The sequence below is a fragment of the Gopherus evgoodei genome, chromosome 8 (genome assembly GCF_007399415.2).
Source record: "Gopherus evgoodei ecotype Sinaloan lineage chromosome 8, rGopEvg1_v1.p, whole genome shotgun sequence".
Lineage (NCBI taxonomy): Eukaryota > Metazoa > Chordata > Testudines > Testudinidae > Gopherus > Gopherus evgoodei.
The window spans coordinates 94,752,129-94,769,900 of NC_044329.1; the positions used below are offsets into that span (position 1 = coordinate 94,752,129).

A 17,772-nucleotide genomic window follows, 5' to 3' on the forward strand; every position below is an offset into this window, starting at 1 on the left:
GTTTGCCTGCAGAGGGTCCGGTGATAGTGCAGCTTCGGTGGACCTCCCGCAGGTGTGCCTGCGGAGGGTCCACTGGTCCCGCGGCTTCGGAGGACCTCTCACAGGCATGCCATATTTGGGATCGGGAAGGAATTTTCCTCCAGGGCAGATTGGCAGAGGCCCTGGAGGTTTTTCGCCTTCCCCTGCAGTGTGGGGCATGGGTCACTTGCTGGTGGATTCTCTGCAGCTTGAGGTCTTCAGACCACAATTTGAAGACTTCGATAATTCAGGCATAGGTTAGGGGTTTGTTATAGAAGTGGATGGGTAGGGTTCTGTGGCCTGCTTTGTGCAGGGGGTCAGACTAGATGATCACATTGGTCCCTTCTGACCCTAGAATCTATGAATCTATGAACCAGCGGACCCTCCGCAGGCAAACCGCCGGAGGCAGCCTGCCTGCCGTGCTTGGGGCAGCAAAATCCCTAGAGCCGTCCATTAGTAACTCATAGTCAGGTTAAGCATTAGGAACTCAGCTTGGAGAAAGGAACCCTCCCACCCCCATGTGGAACAACTCCTCTGCTCCTGTTCTGAGTTGCAGATAAAGAGAATATCCCCAATGGACCTGTGGCGCTACTAGCCCTCTCCTTTGCACATTTCCCAAGCCCCTGAATGCTAAGAAGCAGAGAAATCTCTTCCTCTCTCACCCATAGCTCTGCAGGGTGATCACACACAGAGCTCCTTCCCTCTTCTGCAGCTTTATCACATTGTTTTTATTGTAGTCAAATCCCTTTGCAGAGACAGGGTGTGAAGGCAGTGAGCTTGGCGCCTATGTGACAACCCATCATATTCCACACCCAAAGGCAAGTGTTAATAGGCTGTAAAGAAGGTCCTGTTTCTGCAAACACTCAGCCCTGGGAGTGATTTTGCCCCAGATGAGCACTCCCATTCAGTGGAACGATTTGCAAGCAAAGTGATTCACCTGCCTGAGCATTAAACAAAAGGGAGCACTGGCAAACGCCAAGCAATGGAGGGGAAAATGGCTTAAACTCCCAGAAGGCTTATATGACATTTTTTTTTAAACTACTGTGCACCATGAAAAAGAGCCTAATAAATCTGCAAACCCTTATAAAAGAGGAGCATAACCCTACTCATTACAAATAAAGTACATTTTATTTACACAGGTACAATATTTGTTTTGTTCTGATACGAGTTGCACCGTTCATGTTAGCTTAGCCTACAAAATGACCAGTGCTTTCAGTCTTCATTTGCAATAAAATAAAAACCAATACCTGAACTTGCCAATTCGTTTCAAATCACTCTTACCTGTGACAGTTCAGACAGAGCCTGTCTACCATACTGCAGGCACAGAAAGCAAGAGAGTCACAAGTTTCATTGACTATTCCAACAAAGGCATTGGTTCCAGGTATTCTTGTCAGTCTGTATTTAGAACAGTGGCTGCCATGCACCAGGTTTGTCAGATCACCCTAGGGTGAAGCAAGGCATGTCAGAGATGTATTAGGAAACATACTACCTAGTGAGTTGAAATCTTTCCTCCTCCCCAAGCACATTTAAAGAACCATAAGCTGAAGTAAAAACTATGAGGGAACATGAATGTAGCATGCCTTTTCTTCAGACAACAGGCATACAAATTCACTCATCAGCCTGCTTGGGAGATGAGCAAAACTGAGCCAGTACTGGACGACAAAGCACTTCCCTAAAAATTAACAACATCTGTTTATCTTATAACATTATGATGTGCCATAATGGTCTCTAGTATAGTACCCTGCCTGACAGTGGACAATACTTCATTCAAATAAATCTCTCCTCCCTTCCCTTCTCCATTATACCAATCAAGGACATGCACAAGGGGGGTGGGGGGCAAGCAGCGCACAGCTCTCCCCTCTCCCCCCGCAATAGTGGTGGGGGCACAGAGTCCCTATGGCCCCTGGGGCCATGGTGGGAAGCCACAGCACCCGCGCGGTTGCAGTGCCAACAGCTCCTCTGGCCCCCGGGGCTGTGATGGAGGCACAGAATGTGCCCCCCGCAAAAGCAGTGAAATTTAAATTCCTGCACATGCCCCTGATGACAATTACCTGTTACCTTCACACAGAGATTCAGTTCTGGCTGGCAGGCAACATCACAAGTTGCTGACAACTTGCTGATACATGTACTATAAAAATATACTTCAGCTGTGAACTATGTGAAAAGCCGAAGCACTCCCGATTCTGACTCACACAATGCAATCTAAATTTGCTTTCTGTCCTCTGCATTTTCCTTTACAACAAAAAACTCCTGCTCCCCTCTACTCCCAATCCATTTTGCATTTCAACCGTAGGGAAAATGTTAACATCTATCCTGTTTTAACATAGATCCATTTAACTTGCCTGAGCTTTCAGAAATTTTCTTGACACTTTTACTAATAACCCTAGAAAAGTGTGTTTAAACAACAGCTTTCTCTCACAGAGCCTAGAGTTTTTGACATTATTCCACAGTCATCTTGTACTGATGGATTTGTGACATTGTAGTCAGTACACTCTGCACAACAACATATGGCTATCATGAATGTTATATAGACAAGGTGGGCGAGGTTCTCTCTTTTATTGGACCAACTTCTGTGGGTGAGAGAGAGACACGTTTGAGTGCCACAGAGCCCAATGTGTCTCTTTCACTAACAGAAGTTCGTCCAATAAAAGACATTACCTCACCCATGTTGTCTCTCTAATATCCTGGAACCAACACAGCTACAACAACACTAGAATATTAGATTACAGTCTGTTTGCAAGATAAAGAACAGAGGGAAGCTCTATATGAGACAGGATCACTCGTTTTTACCTGAGATTTTTAGAAGACTTCAATTTGACAAATTATACTAAATGTATGCTGATGTGTTTTTTATTTTGTTACCTAATAGCTTCTCTCTAGCTAAGAGTGTAAAAGGCTCCAAATGAGACAGATAGGAGTAAAGAGGAAGACCCCATCTGTGCACTAGGCTGTGACAACAGAGAGGGCTGGTGACTGGACATAAGGAGCTGGGATCCACTGCAGAAGAATCCAAACCAATATTTTAAAATTACCCTTAATAAAAAGACAGGGAAAAATAACTTCTCAGATCTCACTTCAGGCCTAGATTATGTAACGTTTGGCAAATACTCAAATTCATAATCCCTGGCACCACTCACGTGAGCAAAGTTTGTACAATCTAGCTCACTGATTTTATGTTTCTACAAGGCCACCATGCGCTGCCCTTCACAATGAGTTGGTTTTGGGTCTCCGTTTGCTGTTCCTGGTGATCAACATTGACTGACCTTTGCATCAGTCAAAGTAAATCCAACCCAACCAAAATACATTCAACAAGTAAAACAGGAAAACAAACAATACCTACCACTAGGCTAGTGTTAAATTTATAAAACCTCTGAACTGTTCTGTCACTGAAACTATTGCAGAGGTTTTTCTTCACGAAGTTTGGGTGGTTTAGAATGTCATTTGCTACCAAAGGTTCCTAAGAAGACAACAACAGAATTTTACTTATAAAAACAAAACAAAACAAAACAAAACATAAAAAGTGACTTCAGTACATTCTGTAATCTTTCAAAAAAGAGGGAAGAAAAAAAAAGACAGGATTTAGCCAAACCTTGTGTGTAATATGCTGCTGTTCTACCGGAGCATGACCTTTAGGATCAATGAGAGTTGGGTGTGCCACGAGATACCCTCTATCCTCCATAATAAAGCACCTGCCCAATATAAACAAAATGTATTATTCATGAGGTTTCTTTATGTTTTAAAGAAATGGGTAGGTTAAATATGGTTGTAAAAAGAAGCCTGAACAAAAACTCTGTCCAATACAAAAAAAGTCTGTTAAAAATTCAATGGAAATAGTTTTTCAAAGAACTTATCAATATTTCTCTGAAGTTTACAAACCAAATGGTATTGCAGCACTGTACTAGTACTTGAGAATTTGAAGGTGGAATTGACTGGACACAGAAATGAGACCACTTATTTTATTTCCATTGTCTAATTTGCGAAACATGCATGAAGTAAACCAATAGCATAAATGGTGAAAAACAACAGATTTTAGCAGTTCTAACTGCTTAGCCTGAAATGCTAATAATAACAAATGTAAAGACTCTCCTATAATTTTCCACCAGACATTTTCCCTTTAAAGTAATGTCAAGTTTTTAGTTTCATTTTAATTGGGGGGGGAAGTCACTCCACTTAATATTCTTATGAAAATGTGAATCTCCATCAAACTCCTAATTCACACACCACTTCCCTTCCTATTCCCAGCTCTTCCAGGGTGACTTTGGGGAAAGCATGTAATCTGTGCCTTTGCCCCTCCACCTGTAAAGTGAGGTGTTGGGAAACGTGATTCCATAATGTTCATAAAGCACTATGAGATCCTCTGATAAAAGGGCTTACAGAAGGGCAAATATCTTATTTTCCTTCTCTCCCATGTCCCTTTCCTGTCACTCTCTTTTCCCCAGCCACCAATGTCAACCCTTTTCTCACTGTTTCCTTCCCTCTCTGGCTCTGCAGAGACTAGACTTCCTTCTCCTTGCAAGGCCTTTCCCTCACTGGCAGTCCCTCTGCACAGCAAGCCTGCCTCCCGCCCTCTTTCTGTTACCATAGACACAGAACGGAGTGCTAAGGGGAAGGCAAAGGAGCAGATATCCTAGGGAGAGGGCTTAGTTTGTGCAAAGATCAAGAGAATGTGTGGCCACAGAAAGGAAACTGGAAGAGGTTAATGTAGGCCACTTAATGCTCCTGAAGAACTCAGCAGGAGTAGAGCTAAAGTCCCCCAGCTTAACCATAGCTTTGGCTGGGTCCTGCAGCTGTGCATGAATCCCCCGCCTCCTGCCTGGGGCTATGAGAAACTGCAGGAGATGCTTTACAAGTGTACAGTTCCCACAACTGCATGTACAGTGTAAAGTCCTGACTGTATCACCCAAATGTAAAAAAACCCCACATACATAATGTTAAAGATAACCTGCACAAAAAAACAGATAGGGTTGTACCATTGACAATATAAGGAGGAGGCATGAAAAGTTAACAGAATTTTTTTCCTACCCAACTTTTGTTTTTACATTAGAAATTCAGGTCTTGTCTGCTGTTTCTCCTGGAAGATGTCATAGACAACTCGTGAACTAGTAGACTTATGATCACAAAAACCATGGGATGTATCCTGATTGACTGGAGATGGGAAATTATTTTTATTCACACTGTTCAGTCTGACTGTTTGGGGTTGGGTTTTCTTTGGTCTGGCTTTGAGGACATCATTTTAAAATCAAATCCCTGACAAACACTTGGAAGATATGCTCTGAAAAAAACCCAGAACAGATTCAACATCATAGCGCTTTCCAGGGCTGAGAGCACCCAATTCTGTGTCCTGTGATGGAGAGTTACAGCAAAGTACATAACCCAAGACTTGATATTCATGATATTGTAAAGTTGAAAAAAAGGAAGCACCCATCCCTTTTATTACTATTTGTTTTTGATAAAAACAAAAGTGAAAACAAAACAAAAAATCCCAAAGCAAAATCCCTGACAAGCCTTTTTTATATACCACAAAAACATAAAAACAGGTGTCACATACATTTTTACCTTAATTCAAGATCTCCTTTTAAGCATTCCAAAAATACTTTATCAAGCTACTCTAGCCATAATACAGAGGATTTTCATAGTGAGAGTCTTCAGTGGAAGGCCAAGGGGAAAATGAAACACTCAGGCATGTGTGGGCCACGCCAAGTTAAAATTATGAACCAAAAATGAGACCAGGCATATTACACTACATTTGTAGTATTACTTATTTGATGTGACAACTTAAACAAAATAGTGCTTAATATTTATGCTTCAAATCAATTAAGCGGATTGTGTGATTTTCATATGTAAACAAACTTTGTTCTTTCATACTGTCAGTGTCACCAGTTAAGTACCTAAAAATACTCCAGGATAACGACGAGTAACGGAATGAATGGAAGCTGTGTTCATCTTATAATGGATTTATGGGCATTTGTATTAAGCCTGAATAATACAAGAAAGAATGAATTATTTCCCCTTTTTATATTTTATTGATTGTTCATATACGTTCAATGTTGGATATCAAGAGTCCAGATTGTCCTGATGAGGATAATGACTGCAGATTGCAATACAGGAGCGTGAGCCAGAGCAAGGAACAGAAAGTTTGAAGATATACCACATGAAAGGTAAGACTAAAGTTAACTCAGTAACCCAAAGGTATACCTTATTTTGTTTCCTCCATCTTGGTTGCAAACTGGTAGCAAGTCCATTAGAACCTTATAGAAGTACCTTAGAGTAAAGTCAATGCCCATCACAGCCACAGAATGTCCTGACGACATTTGTGCACTAAATAGAAAAAGAGAAGCAGGTTGGAGGACTATATGAATAACTGAGCATTCAAAATAATTTAGATTACTGAGTTTGATATGAAGTAAATACAGACAGGCATCCAACCCCCCAAGCATGTAAATGCACCCACACAGGCTCAAGTGTAAGAAGTGTAGCTCATACCCTTTTCAGGCTTATCTAGCTTAGGATAAAAGGTATTTTATAAAACACATTTGCTGAAATGTTTTACCTAACATATTTTGAAGCCCACTGTGGACAGGACAGTTGTATTTTAACATGCAATTGCTGGTCCAGGTGAACAAAATGCTCCCACCTAGGTTTTACCTTTACCAGTTAAGGTGTTAAACCTGGGTATATCCCACAATGGAACAGGATCCTGGCTGAGTGCTGAAGAAACCCAAAGTTATCTCCCTGCATTTTATCTCACTGATATACAGCCCACCCAGTATTTCCTTAGTGATTCAGCTTGTACCCCTTGCATAGCAGAGAGCACAGTAAGAATGAGAGTCCTTCTTCCAGATGTTTTGCTTGAGCACATCACTTGCACTCTTTCTGTAGCAAGAGTCTGTAGAGAAGAAAGCCTCAGATACCAGAAAGACTCATTTTCCACTGCATTCCCTTATACCAGAAGATCTGGTCTTCATTATTCCAGAGTAATTTTTTGCTGGAAAGCGAGATGAAAGGCTCAAACATGGTGAAGTGATCTAAGCAGGTAATTTAAGGGGCCAACAGATATTCACTTTCATTACACATATAACAATGTAAGTTAGGGTTAAAAATACCCTAAACAAAAAAGAAAAGAACACCCTCCTCCCCTGGCATCACCACAGTTCACAGCCCCCCTTATGCTCAGCACCAGTTACAGAGCAATACCTGCTTCCTGGGGCAGGATGCTGCTTAAAGAATCTTTTCAGCTTCTAGGGACCAGAGTGGCCTGCAGACTTTCTGCTTATTACGATTTTTATGGCTTTTTACTCACTCTTCTACCATGCCAAAGGGAACACGAAGCCCCTCTTCAGATTATGTGAAATCTCCAGGTGGTGGTGGTGGTGATGGAATTTGTTTTTATTCTTAATCTAAAGCTTTGCCTTTATTACTTATATAGTTTAAACTCTTTAAAGTGTAATCTTCTCTGACAAAGAGAGGTTGCCCCCTTCTGGTCATAATGTTTATTACTTCAAATAGATTGGAAGCTACAAAGCAGAGAGTAGAACACAAATGACACCATCTTTGAGCATGGCTACACTTGAAATTTCAAAGAGCTGCCGCGGCAGCGCTTTGAAGTGTGAGTGTGGTTGCAGTGCCAGCGCTGGGAGAGAGTTCTCCCAGCGCTGCACGTAAACCACATCCTCTACGGGTGTAGCGTGCAGCGCTGGGAGCCGCGCTCCCAGCATTCCGGCACTGATTACACTGAGGCTTTACAGCGCTGTATCTTGCAGCGCTCAGGGGGGTGTTTTTTTCACACCCCTGAGCGTGAAAGTTGCAGCGCTGTAAAGCGCCAGTGTAGCCAAGGCCTTTCACACTTTTTTTTTTAAAAAACCGTTTTCTGCAGTTCTTCAAAACCTCCTTTCTGTATAGGACAGTTCACACCTCTGGCTTTTACGCCACTGACATGTGACTACAAACCTCAGTCAGCTGGCAAAAAAATGGTTCATGTACAAGCACATTAGGGGCTGAAAATATAGTTAATACTATACTAAACATTCCTCGCAGACAAAGACTGCCATGTTTAACATCCTATCAAGATGACATGATGATAGACATATATTGAGGGCTAAATTGCATGTAAAATCATGTTAGTTAACGTGTTCTGCCTCAATGTAATTTTCCAGCACAGAGAAACCGCACTTGGAAAAGTCATGAAAATTCACATTCAGGAACAAAGCAGGATCTTCAGTTTTTGTGGATGATTAAGAGCAGCAGCAGCAGCTGCTGCGCATTATAGTATCCTGTCCATATGTGGAGGTCTGCTAGTGTCCCTATTTTGCTCAGCAGCTCAAGAATACACATGGTTACCGTAGCAACTGACACTTCAAAGACCTACAAAACACCATCTTAGAGCACATATGCCAAAGCATTTTTCACAACAGTGCTGGAAAGCTCTCCTATTCCTCAATCATTTGCTTTTATTTTCCCACCCGTGCTGTTTTTTCCATTAACTGTGCAGTACTCCCAAGAGTGCTCATGGCCAGAGACTGGGGGCCGGTTAGAAGGTTCACAACAAAACAATATGCTTTCTTAGGGTTCTGGTTTGTTTAGAAGGTTCTTGTTCCACTAAAAGAGCCCAAACCAGCAAAATCTCCAGCAACGTTCCCTTTAAGCAGGATAAGAGCCTGCGAACTCCATATAGGGTGACCAGATAGCAAGTATGAAAAGCCCCAAATATTGGGACTGTCCCTATAAAATCAGGACATCTGGTCACCCTAACTCCAAAACAAAACAACAAAGAGAACATCATATCTTATGACATCACTCGTGTTTCCAAAGCTCCCTGTCCTGGCAAATCCTTCGTCCTTTTTCGGCAGAGTAGCCTAGATGCTCCCTATAAACGTCCCAGAGCCCAGGCTCTTCTAGATGGGACATGAACTTCTTCGCACCTCCACACTCTTCCAGGATTTAACCCTCAAAACCCCATGCAGCTGTCTGGTTTGGCAGGGCCTCCTCCTAGGAGCATCATGAGTGTGTGTGACAGGAAGAAGGTACCCTCTTCTTTGGGATACTGTATACCAGAGTCTCCCAAACTGTGGGGCATGCCCCCCTATGAGGGGTGTGGAGGAATGTTCTGAAAGCGGGCACAGCAGGGTCTGGGCCAGCCCCCATGGGTTGCAGGAAGGGAGCACCACCCTGCCCTGTTCTGCTCTTAACTCTGCTTTAGCCCTGCCCCCAGTCATGGCTCTGGCTCCTGGCCTCGCACCCAGACAGGGCACGCACCCAGCCCTTGCCCTGCTCCTGGCCCTGGCTCCAGATCTGCCCTCAGCCCTCTAACCCCTGTCCGCATCTCCCCCCACCGAGAGCAATTCCAGTCCTGGCTCCTGGACTGGGTGTTAAGGGGTGTGTGACTCTGAAAAGTTTGGAGACTACTGCTGTATACCCACTCACTAGACATTATGTTAATGCCTGTTTCCCTTCTAAGAACCCTATATATTAATGGGAGAATAGACCTATTTAATTTAATACTATTTTGAAACTTCTTTTAAAAGGAATTTCATTTGTGAAGATAGAATCAAAAATGAAAATGCATAGATACACCAGCCACTGGAACTGAACAGCTGGCCTCACGATGCAGCAGGGGCTTCTTTGACAATATTCCAAATGCTGACCAGCTGATGATTTTGCACACAAAGAAAAAGCAGATCCATCAGCTCTAGTGGACTAAAGAAACCTGTCTGTGCTATGACTCCACCCATCTAAAAGAACGCTGGCCTGATGAAGTGATAATGCTCATGTTGTTCCACAATCTATGCACTGAGGTCCATAATTTCAGTCAGTCAATCCTAAAACTGATCCCTGCACAAAACTGAGCCGCACAAAAATTGTGCCTTTAATTTTGTGAGGGCAAAAATCCACAGAAACATGAGGTCATATCTATTTAAATGTGCAAGTCAGGTAGACATTACAGAACACAGAGTGTGTAAAGACTGGTTTGCAGTCTCAAAAACGTTACTAGTGGCACTTCAGAGGATGGTTTTGTAACTTAGTTCTTGAAGTTTAATCCTATAAAGGTAAATAATGATGAAATATCTTCCCAGCGACAGCACTAATTAAGACTTTTTGTCCATAGCTATATTTTACCTAAAAATCCCTTTGGACAGTTCAAGCATAAAGTCTTTTAATAGATACATTAAATTAAATCTGTTCTTATCTTAAAAAATTTCAGGGAGAAAGGATTCCAATGTAATACAAACATATTTGGTTCTATATAACAAGAAGGAGAACTATAATGTCCTGAAGATGTCCTCTCTCTCTCTCTCTCTCTCTCTCTCTCTGTAAAAGCCCTACAAAAGGCTTCTAAAAGTATTATTTTAACTCAACTTTTGGGCACTAATCCCTTCCAATTATCTGATATATTCTGTATTAGAAAAAACATTATTTTGTGCATGGATTGTCTTTTTCCCAACCTTTGGAAGCAAATACTATGCCGTATATAATAGGAACAAGAGAGAAACAGTCATTTCATTGATGTATTCTGATGACATCAAACATCAACAGAAGTTGTTCAAGTATTGTGCATTGGGCAAGGGATGAACAAGATGATCACATTGGCTGAGAGCAAGAAAGATGTTAAGAGGCACAATCAAGTGAAAAATTATATTTGAAAGAGGAAATTAACTTGTTATTAATTACAATTTAGATTATTACAATGAAAACATCTTACTTCTCGCTGCTGCTGTTTATTTTCTTGGGATATTTCATTCAGCTTGAACAATGAAAATTTATTGATCAGTTTCACTTTTCTTTATAGGTCTCTTTGCAATTTCACTTCCTGGTAACATAATGCCGTAATATTAGGTCCCAAACAGCAGCAGGAACTGTTTTAATCTGAATAGCTGTTTCTAATGAAAACATTAGGCCTTTGGAATGTTTTTTTTAAACACAAAACCTAATTTGGGGGCTTACCCCAGGGGACAATATCCTTTAGATCAAGCAATACTTGGAGCCTCAATGACAACTATATAAGTCTCCCTGAAATGATCTGAACTGTCTCTTATTAAACAAAACAGAATAAAAAATAAAAAATTAATATATCACCACAAAGCGCCAGTACATTTTCGTCCTCATAGAAGAAGCTCTTATTCTCTTAAATGATTCCCTATGTGAAAAGCGCCACATAGTTACGTAACCCTGACTGATGCTCCTGCAAAGGACAACAGACAGACGTTTTGCTGTGGGAAAGATCAAACAAAGTCTACATATTTCCGTAGAAAAACTAAAAGCAGCCCTCAATATTTTAGTGTTTAGAAACAGCACTGCCACTAATGTCCCCAGCTCAGAGCTGGCCAAGTGAACTATTTAGCAGAGCAATGCTAGAAACCAAGTTCTTCCTGCTGGGATGTTAGCTGGAGTGTGTATACCAGATGGCTCACCAATGAAAACGCTGGAACAGATTCCTCATACAAACCAAACTGAGTGGCTAATATGTATCTCTGAAATAAGACAGTGTCTCCAAGCAGGAATATTAAGAAGGTGTTCAATATGAAGTATGCTATAGAAGTGAAAACTGAACTCTAAGGATTGTATACCCTAATCTGATGGAATCTCATCGTTTGTTTGGATGTCTGGCCTGAAGACAAATTATTTTAAACCATCTAATCTCTGAATCACAAAGGATCACTTCAACATGTGAAAAGGTTTTATATTTAAAACCTCATCCCTCTCCTCAGAGTCTCTTGACAGTAAGGACAGAAGACATGCAGCAATGAATGTCAACTCAGAATCGAAGTGAAACACACTGAATGTTTTCTTAAAATGGGAGGCCCTACATTAACTTTTTTTTTTTTTTTTTTAGTCATAGAAGAATCAGCAATACGCAAAATGTATTTTCCTACATCAGGATGGTATTTATAGCTATGGTGGTGTGTTGTTCCAGAAGTGGGGATGGCTCTTTTGTTTTGATTTATTTCCTGTCTGTGCATGTAGAGGCTGGGATGTACAGTTTCTTCCCATATAAACAAATAAATTTTTGGACGTTCTAGCACAAAATGGCTAAGCTCTAAGTTTTGAATGGCACAGGCTCTCAACATTTCATATAGAGAAATTCAGGGTATGTTTACATTGCAACGTAAACTCAGATTTAGTAGAGCTTGAGTTAGCAGACCCTGGTTTTGTTAATCTAGGGCTTGAGCATCTAACACTCATTTGAAACCCCAGATCAGGAATTGCTGAACCTTGGGTCCCAATCTGGGGCTCCAGCATCCACACTGAATGATGTGGGCCGGAGTCTGGCCACTCATATCCCACCCATATACCCTCCCAAAATGTGGCCGCTCTAGCCCGTTGTGGTGCAGTGTAGGAAAACTTGACTGTCTGGAGGACAAAGAAAGTCAGCCTGTGGGTACTTTTGGCAGACTCTTAGAGCATGAGTCTGTACAGCAAAGCAAAGCAACAGAACTTGAATGCTGAGACCCGGCTTGACTCAGACCTTCCATCTACATGGGGTCCTGGGTCAGCACAATTTGTGTGTAGATGGAAGGGGCATTAGGTGTTAGCCCGAAAGGGGGTTAGCCTGAGTTTGATATACCCTCAAAGTGTCTTACGGCCCTACCTTCCCCATTTGCAAATGTGCAAATTACCTCCCCTCCCAATTACGACTGTAACATCACTATGGCAAATACAGCAATTACTTACATGGAACAGTAATTTCAGGAAATTGAGGAAAAAGTTAATCAGTGTATTTGGCTATCTCATCTTCCTCTCCTATCTGTTCTGTTCTGTTCCCGTCTCTGCTGCTTCCCGCTGCCCTTCTCTTCTCCCATGGCACAGGCTTTCCTGCTCCTTCTCCAGACCCCCCGTAACTGCTTCACAGACCAAAGTCTGGGTACAGACACAGCATTGCTCACATCGGTACCCATAAGACAGACCCGACTTAAGATGATATTGTAAATAAATAACTCAAGCTATGAGGATCTGAAAATATACCGGAATTGAAGCAATGAGGGAAGAGGAGAACATTCTCATTTTAGAAACACACATAGCCATGTTAGATGCAAAGCTAATTAGAAGAGCAGAAGCTTTCCAAGGGGCTATACGAATTATGCTCCCAGATAGTGAAGGGGCCGAAAGCTGACAGTGTAACATGCTAAGAAGTTCAGGGGGACACAGATATAATCTCCCAACATGCAAATTGCAGTTTAAAATTTGTGTGAAATCTGGCTGCTCTATTTCCTTTGACCCAGAATATAGTCCATGACCGATATGCCATGACATTTACTATGAAAACTAACAAAGCTGCTCTCATGCATAGAGCATGCATAGGTACACAGGCAGCCGAGGAGGTTAGTGGAAGCTACCCTCCCCTAACTTCCCTGCTCTCCTGATTAGGGGTGGAAAACTGCGCACAGCCCAGTGAGTGCAAGGGTTGTACGGGTCTCTCACCACCAATGGCACAAGACTCCCCAAAATGGGAACAATGGTGTAGGGAACTGGCTGTGTACAGAGAGGAGTGTATATTGAACCATCTTCTAAGGGCATTGCATGCTTCCCCTGTGTTCCAGAAGGCGTTGTGCCAGTCCTGCTCAATGGAACCGCTGACTGATAGCCACAGTCTGGCTCAACATTAATTTTTCTTCATTAGACCTTATTAAGAGAAGAATGTTGTCTCAAGGAAATTAAAAATTGTATGCTGGGATATACATGGCATATACTTGGTTGTCTTGTGCAGAGGAGGGGATAGAAAAAGAGGAGGTTATTAATATATAGAAGAGAGAGGGAGAGAGAGAGTGTGTGTGTAAGTGACCAACTGAGAAAGTGTGCATTTCTTAAGACTATACTGGAAAAAATAGATCTAACATGAGTACCACTTAGAGCAGGGGTCGCAACCTTCGGCACACAGCCCATCAGGGTAATCCACTGGCGGGCGGCGAGACATTTTTTTACATTGATCATTCGCAGGCACGGCCCCCTGCAGCTCCCATTGGCCGTGGTTGATCATTCCCAGCCAATGGGAGCTGCAGGAAGCAGCGCGAGCCACAGGGACATGAGCCGCTTCCCACAGCTCCCATTGGCCATGAACCAGGGCCGGAGTGCTGTCCCTTGAAAAGCACATGCTTCGGACGCTGGTGCCTATAGTCGGTGCTGCCAGGAGTAGCAAACCGCAGCCACTGGGAGCTGCTGAAGGTTGCCGACCCCTGATTTAGAGAAAGAACACACATGAAACAAGATAAAGTTTCTCCTTCAAGTAGAGGAGGAAGGATGCAGTCAAACATACACAGAAGAAGTTTAACTAGAAGATGGGCTTATTTTCTAAAAATCCTCAACAAAAAGCTAGCGGCATAACACAAGGCTAGCAGCTGCAAGGAGGGGAGGGCACATACACCAAAATTCTTGTTTCAAGGGGCATTTTTTTCATATCTACATTTTATATACATCAAAACTCTACTCCCATTCACCCATAATCACATTCAGGCACAACAAACCTTTTGGGAAATTGGTCTTATAACTCAAGCTTTCATAAACCTCCAAAAGACCAATCTGTGCAACTCTCCCCCAGAATGGCTTTTCCAGAAACAGAGCTTCAATTGGATGTTTCCCCTGCATCTGTGTATATTCTTTCCATTTTACTGAAGGCTCTTTTAGAACGAGCATCGTGCCTGCTCCCATTGGGAAGCACCTGGCCTACTGGGGCGCTAGCAAAAATAATTAAACACAGATAAAATCTTTACAAGTTAATTCAAAGATTTTTGGATTGATCAAATATTCAAAATGAAATTTTACCTTGAAGAATGAACAGTGTGGCTGATTGTAACAACATAGCCAGCTCCTCCAACATCTAAATAGGGACCAGTGAAAGTTATTAGCCCCGGATTAGCCACTGCATGCAAGTACCTAGTAAAGACCAAACCAAGCATTATTTATGAATGAAAACCAGTCATTTGAAATGTAAACAATGAGGCTTACACAAGTATTTAACTGAATGCCCTATAAGCAGCACTACTGACGTCAAAGAGACTGTTCACCGCATTGGAAGTTAAGTAGGAGTTTTTATGTAAGCAGGATCAGGGCCCAAAACAGGCTAACTCAGTAGGATAATGTTACTCAACATGAAAAATCATACTACATTATTCTGTACAAACACATTTCACTGTATCACATTAAAGTAAAATAAAATATTTAGATTATTTAAATCAAATCTTATTCTGAATAATGTTGGATTTAAAAACCATCCTTCAACAAAGTGTGGTTCAATTCACTGTGTAGAAAACATAGGAGAAAAGGTGAAAGCATTCTTTTATACAAACAAATCTCACGTGCAAACTTAAAAAGCTGTTAGAAAATGAATATTATATATTATTAATTTCTAGGGTTACTGCCACCTAAAGTAACTCACACTTGCATCAGAATTTTTTAACATCATTGTGACAAGTAACACTTCCAGGTTCTCTAACTGTAAGAGGTGAAAGTAAAACTGTTTCTCTCTTTTTCCAATTTGTTTACTTTGCACATTTGACATCACTTTGAGGAGAGACAATTTCACTGTTGTCTGCGTTATAGCCAAACACTTTCCCTTGTTGTTTGTGTGGGTTTTTTACCCAGGAAAAGAAAAATGTGAATGTAAAAATCACAAAAGTTGGTATACAGTGTCAGGGGCAATAACTGAAATGACTCCTCATTTTTTAAAGAATTTATTACCTTTCAAGTTGATAGAATCCCTTTACTCAGAGGTGGGAGGGGAGTGCAGAGGGGGAGAGGAGTCTATATACACACACACATTTATTTTCTAAATAAAGGGAAAAAGGTGTTTGTATCATGGTGGGCAACCTGCGGCCCATCAGGGTAATCTGATTGTGGGCCGTGAGACATTTTGCTGATGTTGACCATCTGCAGGCATGGCCCCCCACAGCTCCCAGTGTCCACAGTTCGCTGTTCCCGGCCAATGGGAGCTGCAGGAAGTGGCAGCCAGCATGTCCCTGCGGCCCACCACTTCCCATAGCTCCCATTGGCTGGGAACGGCAAACTGCAACCACTGGGAGCTGCAGGGAGCCATGCCTGTGGACGGTCAATGTTAGCAAAATGTCTTGCAGCCTGCAATCAGGTTACCCTGATGGGCCACAGAATGCCCACCACTGCTGTATACAGTTCATTTATAATGTGAGCTCCACAAAGCCATCTAATTGTGTGAAAAGAAAAATTACAGCAAAAATCTTAAATTTATGTTCAGTATTTTGACTACACAAATGTAAATGATTGAACTTTGGAGAGGAAAAAAACCCAAAGAAAGGTGAGTACTGCCAGTCCAGAAGTTAACTATGGTAATTATTTTTCAGGGGAGATGTGGGGTAGTGGAGCTGTGGAACAAGCAATGCCACCAGTGATTTAAAGCCGTGCTAAAAAAGCCTCAGGGTAGGAATCCTAAGTTTACTTATGTATCCCAGTCTCTAACTTGATTGTTCAGAGCCATACTGCAGCACCACCTGTCTGGCTTCTTTTAACAAAGCATATGTTAAAACACACTCAAGAGATTTCTCTCATGTCAAATCTCATTTGTAATATATATACATATACATATATATATACATATACACATATATATATACACATATATACACACACACACACATATATAAATATTGTCCTAAATCATATGTTAACTGCAGCTATTAATTATGCACTTAGCCAGAGAATTCCTATTTTGAAATACAGTAAGAAAATCCATCGCAAACAAAAACTGCTGCATAAAGTATGAATAACCAAAATTGCCAGGAGGAGCTGAAAATAACGCTGATAGATCCTAAAGGATAACACTGATAGCTCCTAAAGGATGAATAAAGTAACTGCATAGACCTTAGTTTCAAGTGTAAATATTTTTATTCTTATGCTGTATAAGGGGATAAGGAATAGAAACAATCACAATAAAGAGTTATGATTTACAGCAAATAAAGATTCTAGTAAAATTACTATTAAACACAATATATTTTACTGAGCATATAAATTATCTAATTAGAAATGTATTTAAATATCCTTTACAAACATGGCCTTCTTATTAATCTTACATGAGATATTTTCCCTGGTGCAATATAATTACCCTCTAAGATTTTTGAAACCTTTGATAATGGGACCCTAAAACTCACCATTGTCTCCTAGTGGGATCAAATGCTTTGTCCATGAGAGAACCAGGATAAATTCTGAGCACCCCATTGGGCGTTGCTATGTAACGGCGGACAATGTAACTGTTCAAGCTACTCATTTCCATTTGAGTCATCCATTCATCTGTGACGTGACTGGTAGCCATTACTTCATTTCTGACAGAGAACTGCAAAACAAAGACAGACCTAGCAGGGTTCCTTTAAGACTTGCAAGAAAAGATAATAAGCTGCTTGCAGGGTTTCCTAAAGACCTATCAGAGATAATCTAAACCCAATTACTTCTTTAAAATCTTCTCACACCAGATGGATCTAGCAAATTCCAAGTAAAGAAAAAAGCTTGTTCTAATGAAATATTGTTATTATCTGCACAGCTTTTAACATTTGCTTTTCACTTCAGGTAAATATAAATACTGCCCCATTTGTACATAAAACAAAGTTTTCTCATTTAAATGCATAAACACACAAAGGTATCTTCTGACCCAATGTTTATTACAGCATCGTTCTGCATACTGTTAATTCTAATTGCAGCTTGTAAACTTTCTTCCTGTGGAAAAGCCCCACCCCTGTGGTCTTTGAGCCCCTTCCCTCCTCCCATTTCTCCACCAGCCTTGAAGCCCTCATGTCAGAGCCCCTA

General features: G+C 41.4%; 1 protein-coding gene across 2 annotated transcripts in view; it reads right to left on the minus strand.

The window, feature by feature from the left end:
* CACHD1 (cache domain containing 1) overlaps nucleotides 1-17,772 on the minus strand; it is a 210,530-nt gene that overhangs the window by 16,494 nt on the left and 176,264 nt on the right. For both annotated transcript variants that reach the window (XM_030572407.1, XM_030572408.1), the window contains exons 15-20: nucleotides 17,124-17,305; nucleotides 14,770-14,880; nucleotides 6,214-6,336; nucleotides 3,608-3,707; nucleotides 3,359-3,475; nucleotides 1,300-1,460 (exon numbers count right to left, since the gene is read on the minus strand). In XM_030572407.1, the coding sequence (XP_030428267.1) occupies nucleotides 1,300-1,460; nucleotides 3,359-3,475; nucleotides 3,608-3,707; nucleotides 6,214-6,336; nucleotides 14,770-14,880; nucleotides 17,124-17,305 (794 nt within the window). The remainder of the gene's footprint in view (nucleotides 1-1,299; nucleotides 1,461-3,358; nucleotides 3,476-3,607; nucleotides 3,708-6,213; nucleotides 6,337-14,769; nucleotides 14,881-17,123; nucleotides 17,306-17,772) is intronic.